At 46.8% G+C, this 15,666-nt stretch overlaps 1 protein-coding gene across 2 annotated transcripts in view; it reads right to left on the bottom strand.

The window, feature by feature from the left end:
* ASH1L (ASH1 like histone lysine methyltransferase) overlaps positions 1 to 15,666 on the bottom strand; it is an 81,830-nt gene that overhangs the window by 35,629 nt on the left and 30,535 nt on the right. For both annotated transcript variants that reach the window (XM_084824751.1, XM_084824752.1), the window contains exons 4-6: positions 7,545 to 7,646; positions 2,122 to 2,824; positions 269 to 448 (exon numbers count right to left, since the gene is read on the bottom strand). In XM_084824751.1, the coding sequence (XP_084680877.1) occupies positions 269 to 448; positions 2,122 to 2,824; positions 7,545 to 7,646 (985 nt within the window). The remainder of the gene's footprint in view (positions 1 to 268; positions 449 to 2,121; positions 2,825 to 7,544; positions 7,647 to 15,666) is intronic.

The raw sequence follows: 15,666 nt of genomic DNA, 5'->3' as shown, positions 1-15,666 counted from the left end.
GGGAGTAATTGTTACTGCTAAAAATGGTTTCAAATTCCCATTAAAAATGACAAATTTAAAGTGCTTAAAATTCTTGAGCTAAGGCATCTGACCATCTCCAAGGCTACCTACCAACAGGGCGCAAACTGCTAGAAGCCTCTCTCAGACCAGGGTGCCCTGGGAAGGCATGCAATGTCATCACATTTTCAGTGTCAAGTTTCCAAGTCCTAAATCAGGGGAGTAACTCACTGATCTAGCAGGCGGGTGACATGTCAGTAATCCGACTTACTCTGTGGTTTTGTACACGTCAGAGTACAGCCCTGCCTTCTGGTACTTCTTCTTTGGGGGACGCGGCGCTTTCTTCTCACGCTGCACATGAGGAGTGGGGGGCTGCTCCATGCTCTCCAACTCATGTGGCTTTGCTATTGCCTCTTCAGGAGTAGGGGATTCTGTTGCTGTCTCAGAAAAACTAGAAGGAAAACCGGGAAAGATAAGCACGCCAGCAACGGACGCATTCCATAAGAGCAGGGGTGCAGAACCGCTTTCAGCCCCAGGGCCGAAATCAATTTCAGAGAAGCTCTCAGAGGGCCACATTCCAGTGGTGGGTGGGGCCAAAGGCAAAAGGAACAGGACCAACATACCAAAAATACCAGCGTACTTTAGCGTAAAGCTCTTAATGCCAGTAACTAAACCTCAGGGGAGGCATTTCAACCTCTCACAATAAGGAAAAAAAGTGCAAAAGCCAGGAAACCACCAATCAGCAGTCAGGGGAAAGGAGAAGGGAGCATGGCCATCTGGCGAACATAACATAAGAGTGACAGGAGAAACCCCTGTGGGGAGATCTCATCACTCTGCATTCAACAGGCCTCAGGTTCAGTCCCCGACATCTCCAATTAAAAAGATCTTGATGGGGAAAGGCCACTCCCTTGCCTGACGCCTTGGAGAGGTGTAGAGCAGACAGTCCTGTGCTAGATGAACCAGTGGCATCAGAAGGCAGTTTCCTATTTTGGGAGGATTGAGGGCTCAGTGCAGAGCAGGGGTTTTGCAATGTGGAAGGTTCCAGATTCAGTCCCAAACATTTCCAGCTAAGAGCTTGGGGAGTTCATGTCAGAACAGACTATACTAGGCTAGACAGACGAAAAGCCCAACTCCATATAAGCCACCTTCGTACGCTCAGTGACATTCCAGTTGACATGAAGTCTGTGCCCGCTCTACGTATGAATCTGTCTGCTCTGACTGAGAGTGGTTCCCTGGGATCTCAGGCACGGAATGAACTGCTATCTGAACTCTTTAGAGATGTCAGAGAGTGGACCTGGAACATTCTGCATGCAGTGCGCATACTCCACCACTGAGCTATTCCCATGCAATGCAACAAACCCAACTGTCACTCAAAGGGACATGGGTTCAGCAGAGTGCCAGCAGCAACGGGCAGAAGAGAGACCCTTGGGCAGGGGTGGGGGTGTTCTCCCATGCAGATTATGCCTTTGCTCATGAGTCACTTGTCCCGGGGAGTGAGCCCAGAGGGGAACGTGGCATGATGAGATTCTGGCAGTTATTACTTCCTGTACCAGATGCACAAGTTCCTGTTTTATTTTGGCCCAGTCTTACCAGGACCAGGAGAAAGGGGGAAAGAGTTCTTGCAGTTGGTAAATATCAGTCTCCAAGGAAGACAAACAGAAGCTACTAAGAGAAGCTGGAGAGGGAGAAGGCACTGCTCAGTCTTCCCCAACCATGGCCATACTGACAGGGAATTATGGGGGTTGTAGTCCAACACATCTGGATGGCGCCAGGTTGGGGGAGGGTGTCAGAGCTCATGCCTTGCACACTGGAGGTCTCTGGCTCAAATTCCCAGCCTCTCTAATTAAAACCATTTCTTGCAGCAAATATGGGAAAGACCTTAGCTTAGCCTTGCCCAGCTTGGTGCTGTCCAGATGCGTTAGACTTCAACTTCCGTCATTCCCAGCCAACATAATCACCTCGGCCCCTGATATGGCCATGATGCTGTCTTTATTTTATTTTTATTTTTTTCATGACCACAGGGGCTAGAAACTCCCTTTATCCCCCACCTCCAACAAGCCTGTGATTCTCTACGCAGCCAGAGCCCAGGAGTTAACTAGCAGTGTTCCGGTGTAAAGGGGCTACCTTTTGTTGCTCTCCTGCTCATCATCCGGTAGAGGCTTCTGCCTTTTCCTGGCCTGCTCTTCTTCCAGCCACCTCTTCCTCTTCCAGCCCTTCACAGTCACTCCCTGAACCACCGACTCGATGGCATCCGTGACTGTGTCAGGGCCACAGCGGAGCAGGCAGCTCTGGCCCCTGCTGTCGAGGTCTTGGCTGACAAACCGGCTCACCTGGAGGGCGTGCGCCGAAACGACCGCAGGCAAGGGGTACTTCCTGGGCCTGCCTGGCCTGCGCTTCACAAAGTTATTGCCAGTCCGTGACTGTCGCTGCAGCTTCTTGGCTTTGAGGATTTTGTTCACACGGTCCAGGTTTTTCTTAGTGGCCAAGAGCTTGTCATAATTGCACATTTTCCTGGCCTGGCACTGCATGGCTTCCACCATGCTCCTCTTGAGGTGATGTGGGGAGTAGCTGCTGGGCAATCGGTCTGAAAGGAGCGAGATGCCGGCGCTGCCTGAGTCGCCCGGGATCAGGAGCCCACTGCTCTTCTCCCTGCTGGGGCTCTGGCTGGGGCTCCCCAGAGGGGGCGCAGGTGTGTTCGCCACAACAGTCTCGAGGGCTTTGTCCAGTGCGCCCTGGTTTTCATGCTGAGCCATGCGCTGCAATAGATTATCCACAGGATCTTCCATTGTGTTCCCTAGCCTCGTACTTCGTGCAGGAATCACAGCCACTGGAAAGGAAGAAGAAGCATAAGAAAGCATAGGCAGATTTAGGTTTCAGTTATTAATTTAAATTTAAGGAAGAGTTTTATTTATTTGTTTTTAAATCATAGCTGATCTCTCTTTAGAAAAAAGTTCAAGATGGCTACCAACTAGCAATTAAAATTAATACAAAAACAAATTATACCAACTAGTGACTAAAAATAATTTAAAAAACATTAAAAGTAAAACAACTTATACAGGAGTTGTTTTAACATCCCCCCGCCCCAAACTGCAGCTGCCACCCCCCAACCCCACAATAATCAAAAGCCTGCTGAAGAACCCAGGTCTTCACCAAGGGACGAAAAGTGAGAAGTGATGGGGACAGGTATGATTCTTTGGGTAGGATATTCCACAACAAAGGTGCCATGACTGAGAAGACTATGTCTTTTGTACCCAGCTGCCCAAAAGCTGATAACAAGGGGACATGAAGCAGGATCTCTGACGTTGATCTGAGCGTACTGGAGGAGGCAGTCCTTAAGGCAACTAGATCCCAGGTCCTTCGGGGTAGCTTTCCCCAACTTGGTACCCTCCAGGTGTTTGGAATGTCAACTCCCATCAGCCCCATCCAGCATAGCCAATTATCAGGAATGCTGGGAGTTGTCATCCAAAATCTCTGGAGGGAACCAGGTTGGGGAAGGATAATTTAGGGATTCAGAGGTAAAATCCAGCAATCAGGCCTGGAAACAAATAGGTAACTCATTAACCATACTAGAGTAATATGCTTCGTCATGCCACCCTCATTTAGGACTTTTAGTTGTAGGACTTTTTCTGCCTAAGCATACGTATTATTGCACCCTTAGAGATGTAAAATTTCCAGAAATTCTGAAGCCCTGGGTGGAAAATAGTTCCATCCCAAGGAAAAAATGGAATGGGGGGGGGGAATAGAAAGATATGTGAGACTTATTTTTTAACACTCTTTGCAGATCTAAAGTCGCTTTGTTAATTTAGAAACATAAAATGCATTGTGCGTAACTTGGTTTGCACATAAAATTATCTTTAAAATTAAAAACATTGAAAGTAAACTCAGTTTGCAAATTTGCAATTATTGTCTGAATAAACTGTACTTTTAAATTAAATATAACGAACATGGTAATTTTATGAACAAATCAATACATAACACATTTTTGGTTCCTATTTTGTGTCTGACCAGAGGGAACTTCAGAAAGTAGTCCCAGAAAAATCTGAATCATCCTAGAAGCAGGAATAGCTGGAGGCAGAGGAAGACTAGTGTACAGCAGGGTGGGCAGAAAGTGGATCTCCAGATGTTTTGGACTTCAGCTCCCAGAAGCCCGATAGCATGGCTTATGGTCAGGAATACTGAGAGATGAAGTCCAAAACATCTGGAGATCAACTTTCTGCCCACCTTGCTGTACAGCACTGGTTCCTGTTCATGAGGAATTGGTTGGGGTGGCGTTTAGGGAAATCTGATCTCAAGGAAAAGCTACTGAGAGCTTATTTACCTTGAAACTCTCTTACCTATTAGGAATGGTAACCAAGCATATTTAATTCAATAACTTTTATGCAATCTCTATTATTTGAAGAGTGCCATTTTATTCTCTTTTATAAATACTAAACATCTTAATTTTTGTTTATTTTGAAAGTCATCTCTAGTCATGGTGTCAATCCCATGCCTATGCCATAGGAACCAGGCTACTTCATTTCTTTTATGTAAAAGAGGCTTTATTTTGGTGGCAGTGGTTTTATAGCAGAGGCAGCATTCTCTAACTGTGAGGTCTAATTGGGAACTTCTAGTCTAGTATAAAATCTTCCTATTATGTAGTTTTTAGAAATCATTTTGGAAGAGTAAAGGTTGGATAGCAATATATGGTCACCTAAAAAGATATTTAGAGAGCCAGTGTGGTGTAGTGGTGAGAGTGTTGGACTGGGACCTCCGGGTTCTAGTCCCCACTCAGCTGTGGAAGCTCGCTGGGTGACTTTGGGCCAGTCACAGACTCTCAGCCCAACCTACCTCACAGGGTTGTTGTTGTGAGGATAAAATGGAGAGGAGGAGGATCATGTAAGCCACCTTGGGTTCCTTGCAAGGGGAAAAAAGGTGGGATATAAATGCAACAAGCAAAAAAAAATATGATCACCTAAAAAAATTTTTTGTTCATTATTCTAAATAAATAAATAAATAAATAATCCAAAATCATTCAATTTGGGGGGAAAATAAAAGAAACCCTTAGGAAAAAATGGGGGGGATGGTTCCCCCCCCAATTCTTAGTTTTTCCCCCACACAGAATCATAGGACTGGAAGGGGCCTACAAAGACCATTGAGTCTAACCCCCTGCTCAGTGCAGGAAGCCTGATTCCCAGGCAGTCTCCCATCCAAGTACTAACCAGCGCAGACCCTGCTTAGCTTCCAAGATCAGATGAGATCAGGCACATCCAGCCCTTTGCATCTCTAACCCCATTCCAAATTCTGGCAGTAGTGTTTTGGACCAATTCATGTTTCCAGACACTTTTCAAGGGCAAACACAAGCGAAGCACATTACAGCACTCTAATATGGGAGTTCACTAATGCATGAATGACACTGGCCCAGTCTGTCTTCTTCAGAAGACAGAACAGCTGGTGCACCAGCCTAAGCTGCTAAAAAGTTTTCTGTTTTTTTGTGGGCTGAGTATGCCTGTCCTCTCACAGTACTCCTTCGGGGAGGGTGAAATTCTCTGGGATTCCTTGTGGGCATACCATCTGTTGAGGAAAGAGAGCTACCTAAACAGCTGCACTAACCGATGATAATATAGTTACACAATGCAGGTTGGGGGGGGGAGGAAGGAGGATGTAGTGTCTTGATCGTCCTTGAACCGTCGCTCCCGTTTCTGGAAAAGATCCAAGAGGATCAGGCAACCCAGGTGCATGAGCCTGGTGACAGCTGCAGTGCCGGCCAGGCACGACTGGCGAGCATTTGATAAACAAAGGAAGTTTTCTGTAACACGGCATGCCTAGGGAGAATGTCAGGGTGAGGGACAGGCAACATCGGTGGCTTCGTGATCATATTCTGACCTCTTCCCCGTTTGAACCAATTTTGCACAACAATCCAATTCTATTGCCGTCTCAACCTTACTATTCTCCTCTATCTTGCATGGTGTCAACTGCTAAAATACCACCTGCGGCTACTTTTCCAGCTGGGGCTCAGCCTCTCTCTGTACCAGCAGTCAGCTGTAGACCAACTGCATCAGCAACATGCTGGTACGTTTGGAAGGCTGCATTAGGAGGTTCCTATGCCCCCGCCTTTCATGGCTTCATTTTCATTTGCGTAACGGTGGAGATGGAGCACTGGTCTTGGGTGGAGGTGGAGAAGAAGAGAAATGCAAGGGATGAGGACAAAGATATTAGGAGGACTGACATGCGCTACAAATGCCATTTAACTCACAAAGGATCCAACCTCTGGCTACACTGTCGGACTATATTATTTTCAATCTATTTCTTGTGCTTTGGTCTGCTCCATAATGCAGATAAGACTAACAGCGTGCTCTCTAGAGCCCCTAGTTGGGGAACGTGATTGGCCTGTTGACCTGGAGGCAACAGAGAATGCATATGTAGCTGCCCAGCAACTACACAAATGACTGCACCTATTTCCTCTCCTCCTCCTCCCCAACATTAACCATGAAGCATGAAGACAGCTAAAAAGTGATACACCCGTCACCCCTTAAAGCAGGGATGGGGGACCTCCAGAAGCAGCCCCCAGGGGTCTCCATCCCACAAGCTTCTTTTGCTGTTATCCGATCACTGATTGCAAATAAGAGGGTATTTAAAGGCAATTAACCTTTAAATACCCTGCAAATAATCAAGCTGCCTGCTGCCAAGATTTTGAGGTGTGCATTTTGCCGGCAGGCAGATCGGCTTACTTGTGAGTAGACATGCAGAGGCTTGGTATCTGGGATGCTATTTGAAAGTGCTGCTGAGTGATTCATCCCTGCTTACTTCTGAGCACACATGCAAAAGCCTTGTTCTGCTTACTACTGAGTAGGCTTCAAATAAATGATAATAATCATATTTGGCCTTGACTACTCTGCCTTTGGATATGTCCACAGATGGAATGTGGCCCCCATGACTTTTCTCTTTTTGCAATTTGGGTCTCCGGATGAAAAAGATTCCCCACTCCTGACTTAAAGCAAAGAATCCCACTGCATTCTGGATCACTCTTCATCATGGGGCTGAAGCTACTGTAGCTTCTTGTGTTGATCCAAAAGGGTTACTAGTTTACTGACTATTTATTGAAGAAGTTCTATCCTGCTTTTCCTTATCCGAAGACAAACCCAAAGCACCTGACAAATTGCAAATCAATAAGAACTAGCAACACGCATTTCAAAACACAAAAGCCACAGCACTAAAAGTAACCACAGGCATAGAAGATGCTCTTACATAGCAGAAACCAACTCCACAGCAGTATCTGCCTGTTACTCCTACTACTGCAGACACAACCCCTCTCAAAAGGAGTTAGGCTTAATATCATTGCTATTGCTAAAGCTAATTCCTCTGCACCTGCTGGATTTCAGTCTTGCCCTTTTCTCCCCTTTGGTTGTTTTGGTAGCTGGAAGGTTCACGCAGGGCCAGCCGCTAGCTTCCTGTGAGCCAGATTCTGCCCAAAGGCTGCCCTAAACTGGGATTCACAGCCAGCCCTCCTGGATGACCTATGAGTAGAAAGACAATCCCACCGCTTAGTTTTTAGAAGAAACATTATTTGCCTGTAGAAGACGTGCTCTCAGACAAAGACCTCTTCCTGGAAGGGCTGCAGCTTGTGCCCTCTGTTGACTTCTGCAAGAGCTTGTCCTGTGCTGGAAGTGCCCCTGTGAAAGAGAAAAATAAGTCAGAGAGAAAAGAAGGTTTTTAAGCTGCACATACCGACATCAGTGAAGGAAAAGTTTCAAAAGGACCACATTTTACAGCCTAAATAACGCTCATCTCTAGGAACACCCTATGGAGCAAAAGATTGGGATCCTTTTATGGGGTGGATTCCACTTTGATTCTAACATTACCTAACAGTGAACAAAACCCCCGGCCTAGAAGATCATTTTAAAACCAAGAGGTTTTTCATAGTTTGGATCTCAAAGAGGCCAGCTGCAGATCTGATGCCGGGGGAGGGGGTGTGTGACAATGTGCCCATCGGTGGGCCCCTTCCTATAGAGGTAGGCTGCCTGGCAGGCTTACTTAGTAGCAACGAGCATGTCTGGACCCAGTCTGACCTGGACCTTGGGGGAACCTTATCCAAGGAAGAGGCTTGAGGACTCCCTAGTACACCCAAAGGACCTGTCAAGCAGCCTAATTCACCTGGTCACTCAGACACCTTGCCAGGGGTCCAGGATGAGCTCCCACCACACCCCAGATTCAGAATCTCCCCTTTCACCCTCTGGCCATCAGGAGATAAGACAAGGAGTGCTCACCTGGATGCAGGAAGACTGCAGGACCAGAGGTTTACTCAGAAGGAAGAGCACCACGCACATCTTGCAGGCCATGATCAGGAAGGAGAGGGTCTGGCTGTACTGCCATAACTCCTCTCAGTCTCTGTTTGACCTTTGCTCGTACAACAGCTCCCAATAGGTCTCTCTCTCTTGCACAGCCTTTCTACCAGCTCCTATTGGTCTATAGTTCCAGCTCCTGTGTATGATCCTAACTGGATCTACCTCAGCTCTGGGGTTGCCTTCATGCTGGTCCAATCATGATGAAGCTCCAGCTTCTGCACCACTACACCCTCACTTTGGTCTCAAGTGTGCTTAACCCACCGTATGAGGAAGCGACCAAGCAGCAGTGCAGTGTGCCAGGTATCTCACTCTGGTACACTGTGGGAAATTAAAATGCCAAGTGGCTTCCACACCCACCTGCTTGTTACAGGGGGGAACCTATCAACATAGCAGTAGTCCTTGCCAGGGTGCTGGGACCTCGGCAGCTGCCCGAGGATGCGGTGTGCTGATGCTGCGCCTCTATGCGGGACGTATGAACACAGGAAGAGCCTTGCTGGATCAGGCTAAGGATCCATCTAGTCCAACATTCTGTTCACAAATTGGCCAGCCAGCTGCCTATGGGAAACCCCCAAGCAGAACATGAGTGCAATATCACCCTCCTGCCCATGTTCCCCAGCAACTGGTGTACACAGACATATGGCCTCCAATAATGGATGTAGCCTGTAGCTATCAGTCCTACAGCCTGCATTTGCAGTACAGTTTCCATGACTAGCAGTCCACCTTGGAAGTGTAGAAAGGACCTGCCTTCTTTCAGGGTAAGAGCCTCATGTGGCGCAGAGTGGTAGGCGGCAGTATTGCAACCGAAACTCTCCCCACGACCTGAGTTCGATCCCAGCGGAAGCTGGGTCCCGGGTAGCTGGCTCTGGTCAATTCAGCCCTCCATCCTTCCGAGGTCGGTAAAATGAGTACCCAGCTTGCTGGGGGAAAGGTAGTCACGACTGGGGAAGGTAATGGCAAACCACCCCGCTATAGTCTGCCATGAAAATGCCAGCGTAAGTGGTGTCCCTCTAGGGGTTAGTAATGACCCAGTGCTTGCACAGGAGGAACCTTTCCTTTCCTTTCTTTCAGGGTTTCCTCCTTACTCTGTCAAGGCCCTTGACTGGGGGCATGCAATGTTATCAGGGACCTAAGATAACTTAGCACATGAGATTAAAAAGGTCTCAAGCCTTTCGCGCAGCACATCCCTTGGTAAGTTGTACATTGTTTATTGATTTATTTCAATGCAGCTTATCCTGCTTCTCTATAAATTATATTGAAAAGTGGCTAACTATCTGGCTAAAAAACCAAACAGGTAAACATTTACCTCAGTAAAAACCACACTAAAAGCATCCCAACCACCACAAAATGCAGACTGCAACATCAGTGTAGCATAGCAACCATCAAAGATGAAAAGCCCTACCCATCTCAATGCCATCAGAGAAGGAGCCCGGTGGATCTCCCCAAGGAAGGCACGCCACATGCAGTCTAAATGCAACCACGGAGAAGCAGCTCTGAGCTTCCCTCCTTCCCAGATAACTTTGGGATGATGGCACAATGAGAGAGCAATCACCCCCGCCGCACAAATCCAAGGTGGATCAGTGAGAGTCCTCTGCCAGGAATTTCGGAAGATAGGAAGCTGCCCATGCCAGGTTTACCTAGTTTTCCATCTAGCCCAGTGTTATCAATTCTGTCTGGCAGTGGCTCACCAGGGTCTCCGGGTGGTCTCGGAGAAAGGTCTTTCCCATCACTTGGTCCTTGCTTGACTGGAGGTGCCAGGAATTGAACCTGGGACCTTCTGCACACAAAGCAAGGGCTCTGCCGCTGAGCTATAGTCCCTTTGCATGCATGCCCCTCCCTCCACAACCACTGGCTGAACCCTTCTGGCTTTGTGCCCAGCTGAAAGGAAACCGCAGTATGCGTTGTAACAGCACCTGCTCACATTTAGTTCCCTTGCTTCCCTCTCCCCTTCCTTCCCCCTCCCCCTTTTAATCCCCCACTGCTGAAATTTAAATTGTAAGTTCCTTGAGGCAAAGACCTGCCTCTTTCCCCCATTTTGCTCTGTGTGCTAATTCTCTAAAGTCCATGTACACTGACAACTAATTATTATTATTAACCACCACTACCAATGGCAAAGATCACAAAGTAGAGCAGACAGGCTCGATTTGGACCTTGGCGCTGGTAATGAAAAAGAGGAAATAGTTCCAGCAAAGAGACCACCAGTGAGAGGCAGAATTTCCAAACACAGGTCAGCAGCCTACAACCCCTACTTTTGAGGAACTCCCCACTGCTGCTTCCTCTCCTTCTCGCTCCCTTTCTACACTTCTGTCCTGTCTATCCTTCCACTGAAAGCACTCCTGGTTTAATGCAGTTCACCTTCTCAGCTTTCCTTCTCATGCTGCTCCAGTGTCATGCAGCCAAGCTGGTCCAAAAAACCATGCAGCATCTTTTGGTTTTATTTCCCCTCACCCCAACATAAACTCCTGTACCCATCTCTTGACAAGGAAATGGACTCTGTAAAAAAAAGGCCACTGCCCTGAACTTTCAGGGAAGCGGGGAGTACAGCATACTAGACAGGGGTTAAATGCCACAACAGTGTGCTGGGACTTGGACACAACCACCCTGCTCACAGTCAGCTGTTTTCCTCTCCCACTCTCCAGCTTGGGGCAGAACAATACACTGAGCTTTTTCCCTCTAGAAAAACTAAACACTTCCATTTCTGCACAATAATGCTGAGATCTAGATACTGTTTCTAAGCCCAGATCATGAAACCTTCCATTTGTTTACTACCATGCCGATGGTTTCTATTTGCAGCTTATTTTATTGCTCCCCCACCTCGCCCCTATTTTTTGAACTGGCAGAAACTAACACACACTTAGGTACTAAAGGTGCGGCAGCTTGCAGCTCCACCGTGAACACTGTATACTGATAATGATTGTTTTAATAAAACAAAGACCTTTATGCTTTAAAATAGTGTAAATACAGCAAGCTAGACAATTTTGTGTCCTCTGTGTTAACACATAGTGTTATTTCATGTCCTCAAATTAATAAACAAAGTTTAGGCTTCAGAAGTATTGCACATATTTCAATTATTCCCCAAATGTCTGTGTTTTCTTTCCCTCCACCAAAAATACATAAATCAAAATTCTCTTCCTCTATGGCAGCCTTCCTCAATGTGGGTCACTGCAGATGTTTTGACCTACAACTTCCATCATCCCTGACTACTGGTCATGCTGGTCCAGTATGCTGGTCCAGCTCAAAACATTTAGAGCAGGGATGCTGAACTTCATTCAGCCTGAGATCTGCATTCAACTTCAGAGAAGCTTTTGGGGGACACATCTCACTGGAGGCTGCGGCCAAAAGCAAAAGGTGGCAGGGCCAAAAATACTGACATATTTTAGCTTAAAGATCTTATTGGCAGTAACTTAGCCTTAGGAGAACCATTTCAACCTTCTAGAATGGGCATAAATCTGGGCAGAAGCTGGGAAGCCACCGAACTATCAGTGGTTGGGGGAAAGGGGGTGGGGCCAGGCGAAAGGCTGTCTGGGGAACCCAGAAGGGCCAGACACCCCCCCCCCCCCCAGCCTGAGGTTTCCCATCCCTGATTTAGCAGGACCCACACTGAGGAAGGCTGCTCAATGGCTGCAGCACTTACAGAACTTTCACATTTTTTGAGAGGGTGGAGCCTATGGTGGTGCACATAAAGGCTGCCTACAGACTTGGCCAGGGAAGAAGCAAGGCTCCATCTGAGGACTCAGCAGGCCGTGCCTGCCGGCTCTTGAAGGGGCCAGATGAAGAAACACCGGCCATCTCTTTGCCTTCTGGTTGGGCAGGAAACGCCTCAGCGATCCTTCCTCAGCACTGCGCACATAAAGAGTAATGCTGAAAGTACCTGACCCATTTCTGGCGTTTGAGAACACCATTTTGGACACTGGGAGGACCAAACCAGATGCAATCAGGACAGCCGTGTTCAGGTGTCTGCCCCACCCACGGATAACGTGGGGGATGGGAGGGTGTAATTTTTACAAAGGATGGTGCATAAGGGTGAAGACCTCCCCTCCTCTCCCCATGCGCTGTCATTACAAGCACTTCTCCCAGCCAAGCACTGATATATGAAATGAGCCAGACATTTCTGTCTGAAAAAAGTGCAGGCAGTGACAGAGCACGGGGGGACCGGGGCGGGGGGGGGGGGGGGAGAGTGTTCAGCTTGCCTCACACGCAGGGGGATCTTTTGCTGGAAAAATTAGACCTGCCCAGCCCCTGCTTTCCACATGAAGATAGTTTGGCCCTGTCAAAGCCAGGGCTTTTTTCATGGTTGTGAAAGTCAGTGTACTTCCCGCACAATCGAGCAAAATCACACACATATTATGGTCCAACCTGAAGATGCTGAAGAACTTGCCCACTGATGCTTCAGGCTGGGGCAATCTACGTTTGTGAACAGAAACGTGATTCTCTTAAAAAAATTTTATTTTTTTTTTGCACCAATTCCAGCTACAAAAAATGTTAAAAACGGTAAGGATGAGGCTGATGTCAAGAACACTGAATGTGAAATTATGGGTCTCTTCATACATTATACAGATAGCCTTATCAGGAAGCTGAGTGCATACTTGGTGGCCAATTTGTGTAGGCCTCTCCTGTACACTACACTCAATATCTAAGGTCCTCCTCCAGGTGCCAACTCCAAGGGAGGCTCAGAAGACGGCAAGAAGGGAGATGGTCTTCTTGCTGGTGGCCCCCCAGTAATGGAATAATCTTCCTGATGAGGCCTGCCTGGCACCAACATTGTTATCTTTTTGGCACAAGGTCAAGACTTTTTCCGAGGCATTTGGCAGCATGAGTTTTTAATCTATCTTGGACTTGTTTTATGGTTTGGCTGATTGCTCAAAGCTGTTTTTAGATATATGTTGTCTCTGTGTATACTGTCTGTTGTATGCGTTTTATGTTTTTAAATTTTGCATATTGTATGTTTAATGTTTTTAATCTTTGTAAACTGCCTAGAGAGCCTCGGCTATGGGGCAGTATAAAAATGTAATAATAATAATAATGATGTTGATGATAATGATAATGATGATGGGTGAAATAGGCCTAACAAGGAAGGTTCCAGAGGCACTGATCTTGGTGCTACTTGAACGTAGTTCTTCAGGCCCCTGCCGCACGACATGCTTGAGATGTGGCAAGAGAAGGTGAATGAGCCAAGGGCCAAGCTAAACGCTGTTTCCACAAAGAGAACAGCTGGTTCCAATTGTGGGAAAATGCACTTACTGAAAGCGATACATTTTCATCTGACTCACCAATTAAATGCATTAGCAGAAACGCAATGATTCAGAGATGGCACTTGGTGGGCTCCGGCCTAAAATGTCTGTTTTCTTTCTAATTAAGGCTGTTTCTCATCAAATCTAAGGCCGCTCACTCACGGTAATGGAATTCCTCAAGAAATTCCCAGAACTACACTAACCAAGACAACCTGCTTTCTCTTCCTTCTTTTCAAACTTAACTCATTGAGGATGCCATACTTGGTTGCACTGGTCTTGCAGAGGGAAGCGAAGCTTGGGGCTTTGTTTATCTATCTGTTCTTTAAACTGATAAACTGGCCTTCAGTCGCAAGGTATCCCAGAGAGCCATGCATATTATAAAACGACAAATAAAATACAATAAAATTACAAAGTAAGAGGCATAAAAACGATTCAACCAGCAAACAAATATAAACAAAATCAATTTTAAAAACAGTTAAAATCAGGTGTTTTTTGTAGCTGGATGGGGCGGGGGTGGGGAGGAGAGGCCCAATTGGGATACTAGGCTGAATGGCTGAGAAGAACAAGAAGGGCATCATTTGGGGGGGGGGGTGTGCTTCTTACAAGGTTTAAAGGCCTGCTCTTGGACACAGTGAAGATTAACTGTAAAGAACATTTGACAAGGTTATTTAAAAAAATACTTCATAATAACTGGCAAATTCCAGAGGGAAAGCCGTATTAGTCTGCTACAGCAAGAACAAAAAGGAGTCTTGTGGCATCGTAAAGACACAAAGATTTATTACAACATAAACATTCGTGGACGTCAGCCATGAAAACCTATGCCTCAATAAATCTGGTAGTCTTTAAGATGCCACAGGAATCCTCCTTGTTATAGACATTTTATCAACACAGGTCAAAAAGCCACCCAAAGAGACAGATTTGTGCCTTTGGCACGTATACTTAGTAGCTAGGCCCCCTGAAATTGTTCGTAAAAAAGATCACTCAGTGTTCCAAATCAGAAAGTTGACCAAAAATAGAGAGAGATCCTGAGGAATAATGACCAACTGTTGACAGGGCTGAGTAAGTATTTCCAGTTGCCAGGAGCCCAACATCAAATATTTTAGGTGCCTGCCTGGACCATCAAAATTCTGGGATTTTTGAAAGCCCCAACTGGCTTCCCTACAGCACCACGCCTTCCTATCCTTCACCAAAAAACAGTGCTAGTTGAGCTCCTGGGGGATGTGTGAGCCCAATCTTCTCCCTTCAGATACAGTAGGGAAGAGTGTGAAGAATGTGGGTGGGGAGACATTCTTCTCCCTCCCTCATAATAGCAGAACCCAAAGGGATCATCCCACGAAGCTGCGGTGGGAGATTCAGGACAGATCAAAGGAAGGACTTCTTCACTCAGCACAGAGTTAAACTATGGAATTCACTTCCAGAAGACGTGGTGATGGCCACCAATTGGGATGGCTTTAAAAGGGGATTAGGCAAATTCCTGGAGGAGAAGGCTATCAATGGCTGCTGTTCCTGTTGGCTATATGCTACCGCCAATAACAGAGGCAGTATACCTGTGTACACCAGTTGCTGGGGAACATGGGCAGGAGGGTGCTGTTGCACCCACATCCTGCTTCTTCCTCCACACACCCCTCCCCCTCCAGATGTTTTGGACTACAAGTCCAAGCATTCCTGACCACTGCCTATGCTGTCTGGTGCTGATGAGAGATCAACTCCAAAACATCTGGAGGACACAAGGTTGGGGAAGGCCCTTCTAGGTGGACCAATGGCCTGACTTGGTATAAAGCAGCTCCAATTGTCAGAGCCAAGGCTCTGGATTGGCTGTATTGCTCAGAACTTGGCCTCCTCCCGGTTATCAGAGCGGTACTCTCTGCCTGATGTACATCAGGTTCTGACTAGGCCACACAACTATAAGTGGCGTGTGTATTTCTTTATTCTGGCTTTTATGTGGTTGGATTTTTATATTTTAACCAGTTGTTCAATTGTACGTCACTGAGAAACCCTAGGCTACAAGTCAACTAACAGATATAACTCATAAAGTAAGCTATCCTGGCTCAAGCTCCAGTCGCTGATCCGAGGGATCCTGGGTTGAAGGGCACGCCCTCCAGGTCTAGATTTGTATACGG

This window comes from Heloderma suspectum, chromosome 17, assembly GCF_057233095.1.
Source record: "Heloderma suspectum isolate Gila_16-S chromosome 17, 16-S_ref, whole genome shotgun sequence".
NCBI lineage: Eukaryota > Metazoa > Chordata > Lepidosauria > Squamata > Helodermatidae > Heloderma > Heloderma suspectum.
This window is presented reverse-complemented; position numbering and strand designations above follow the sequence as displayed.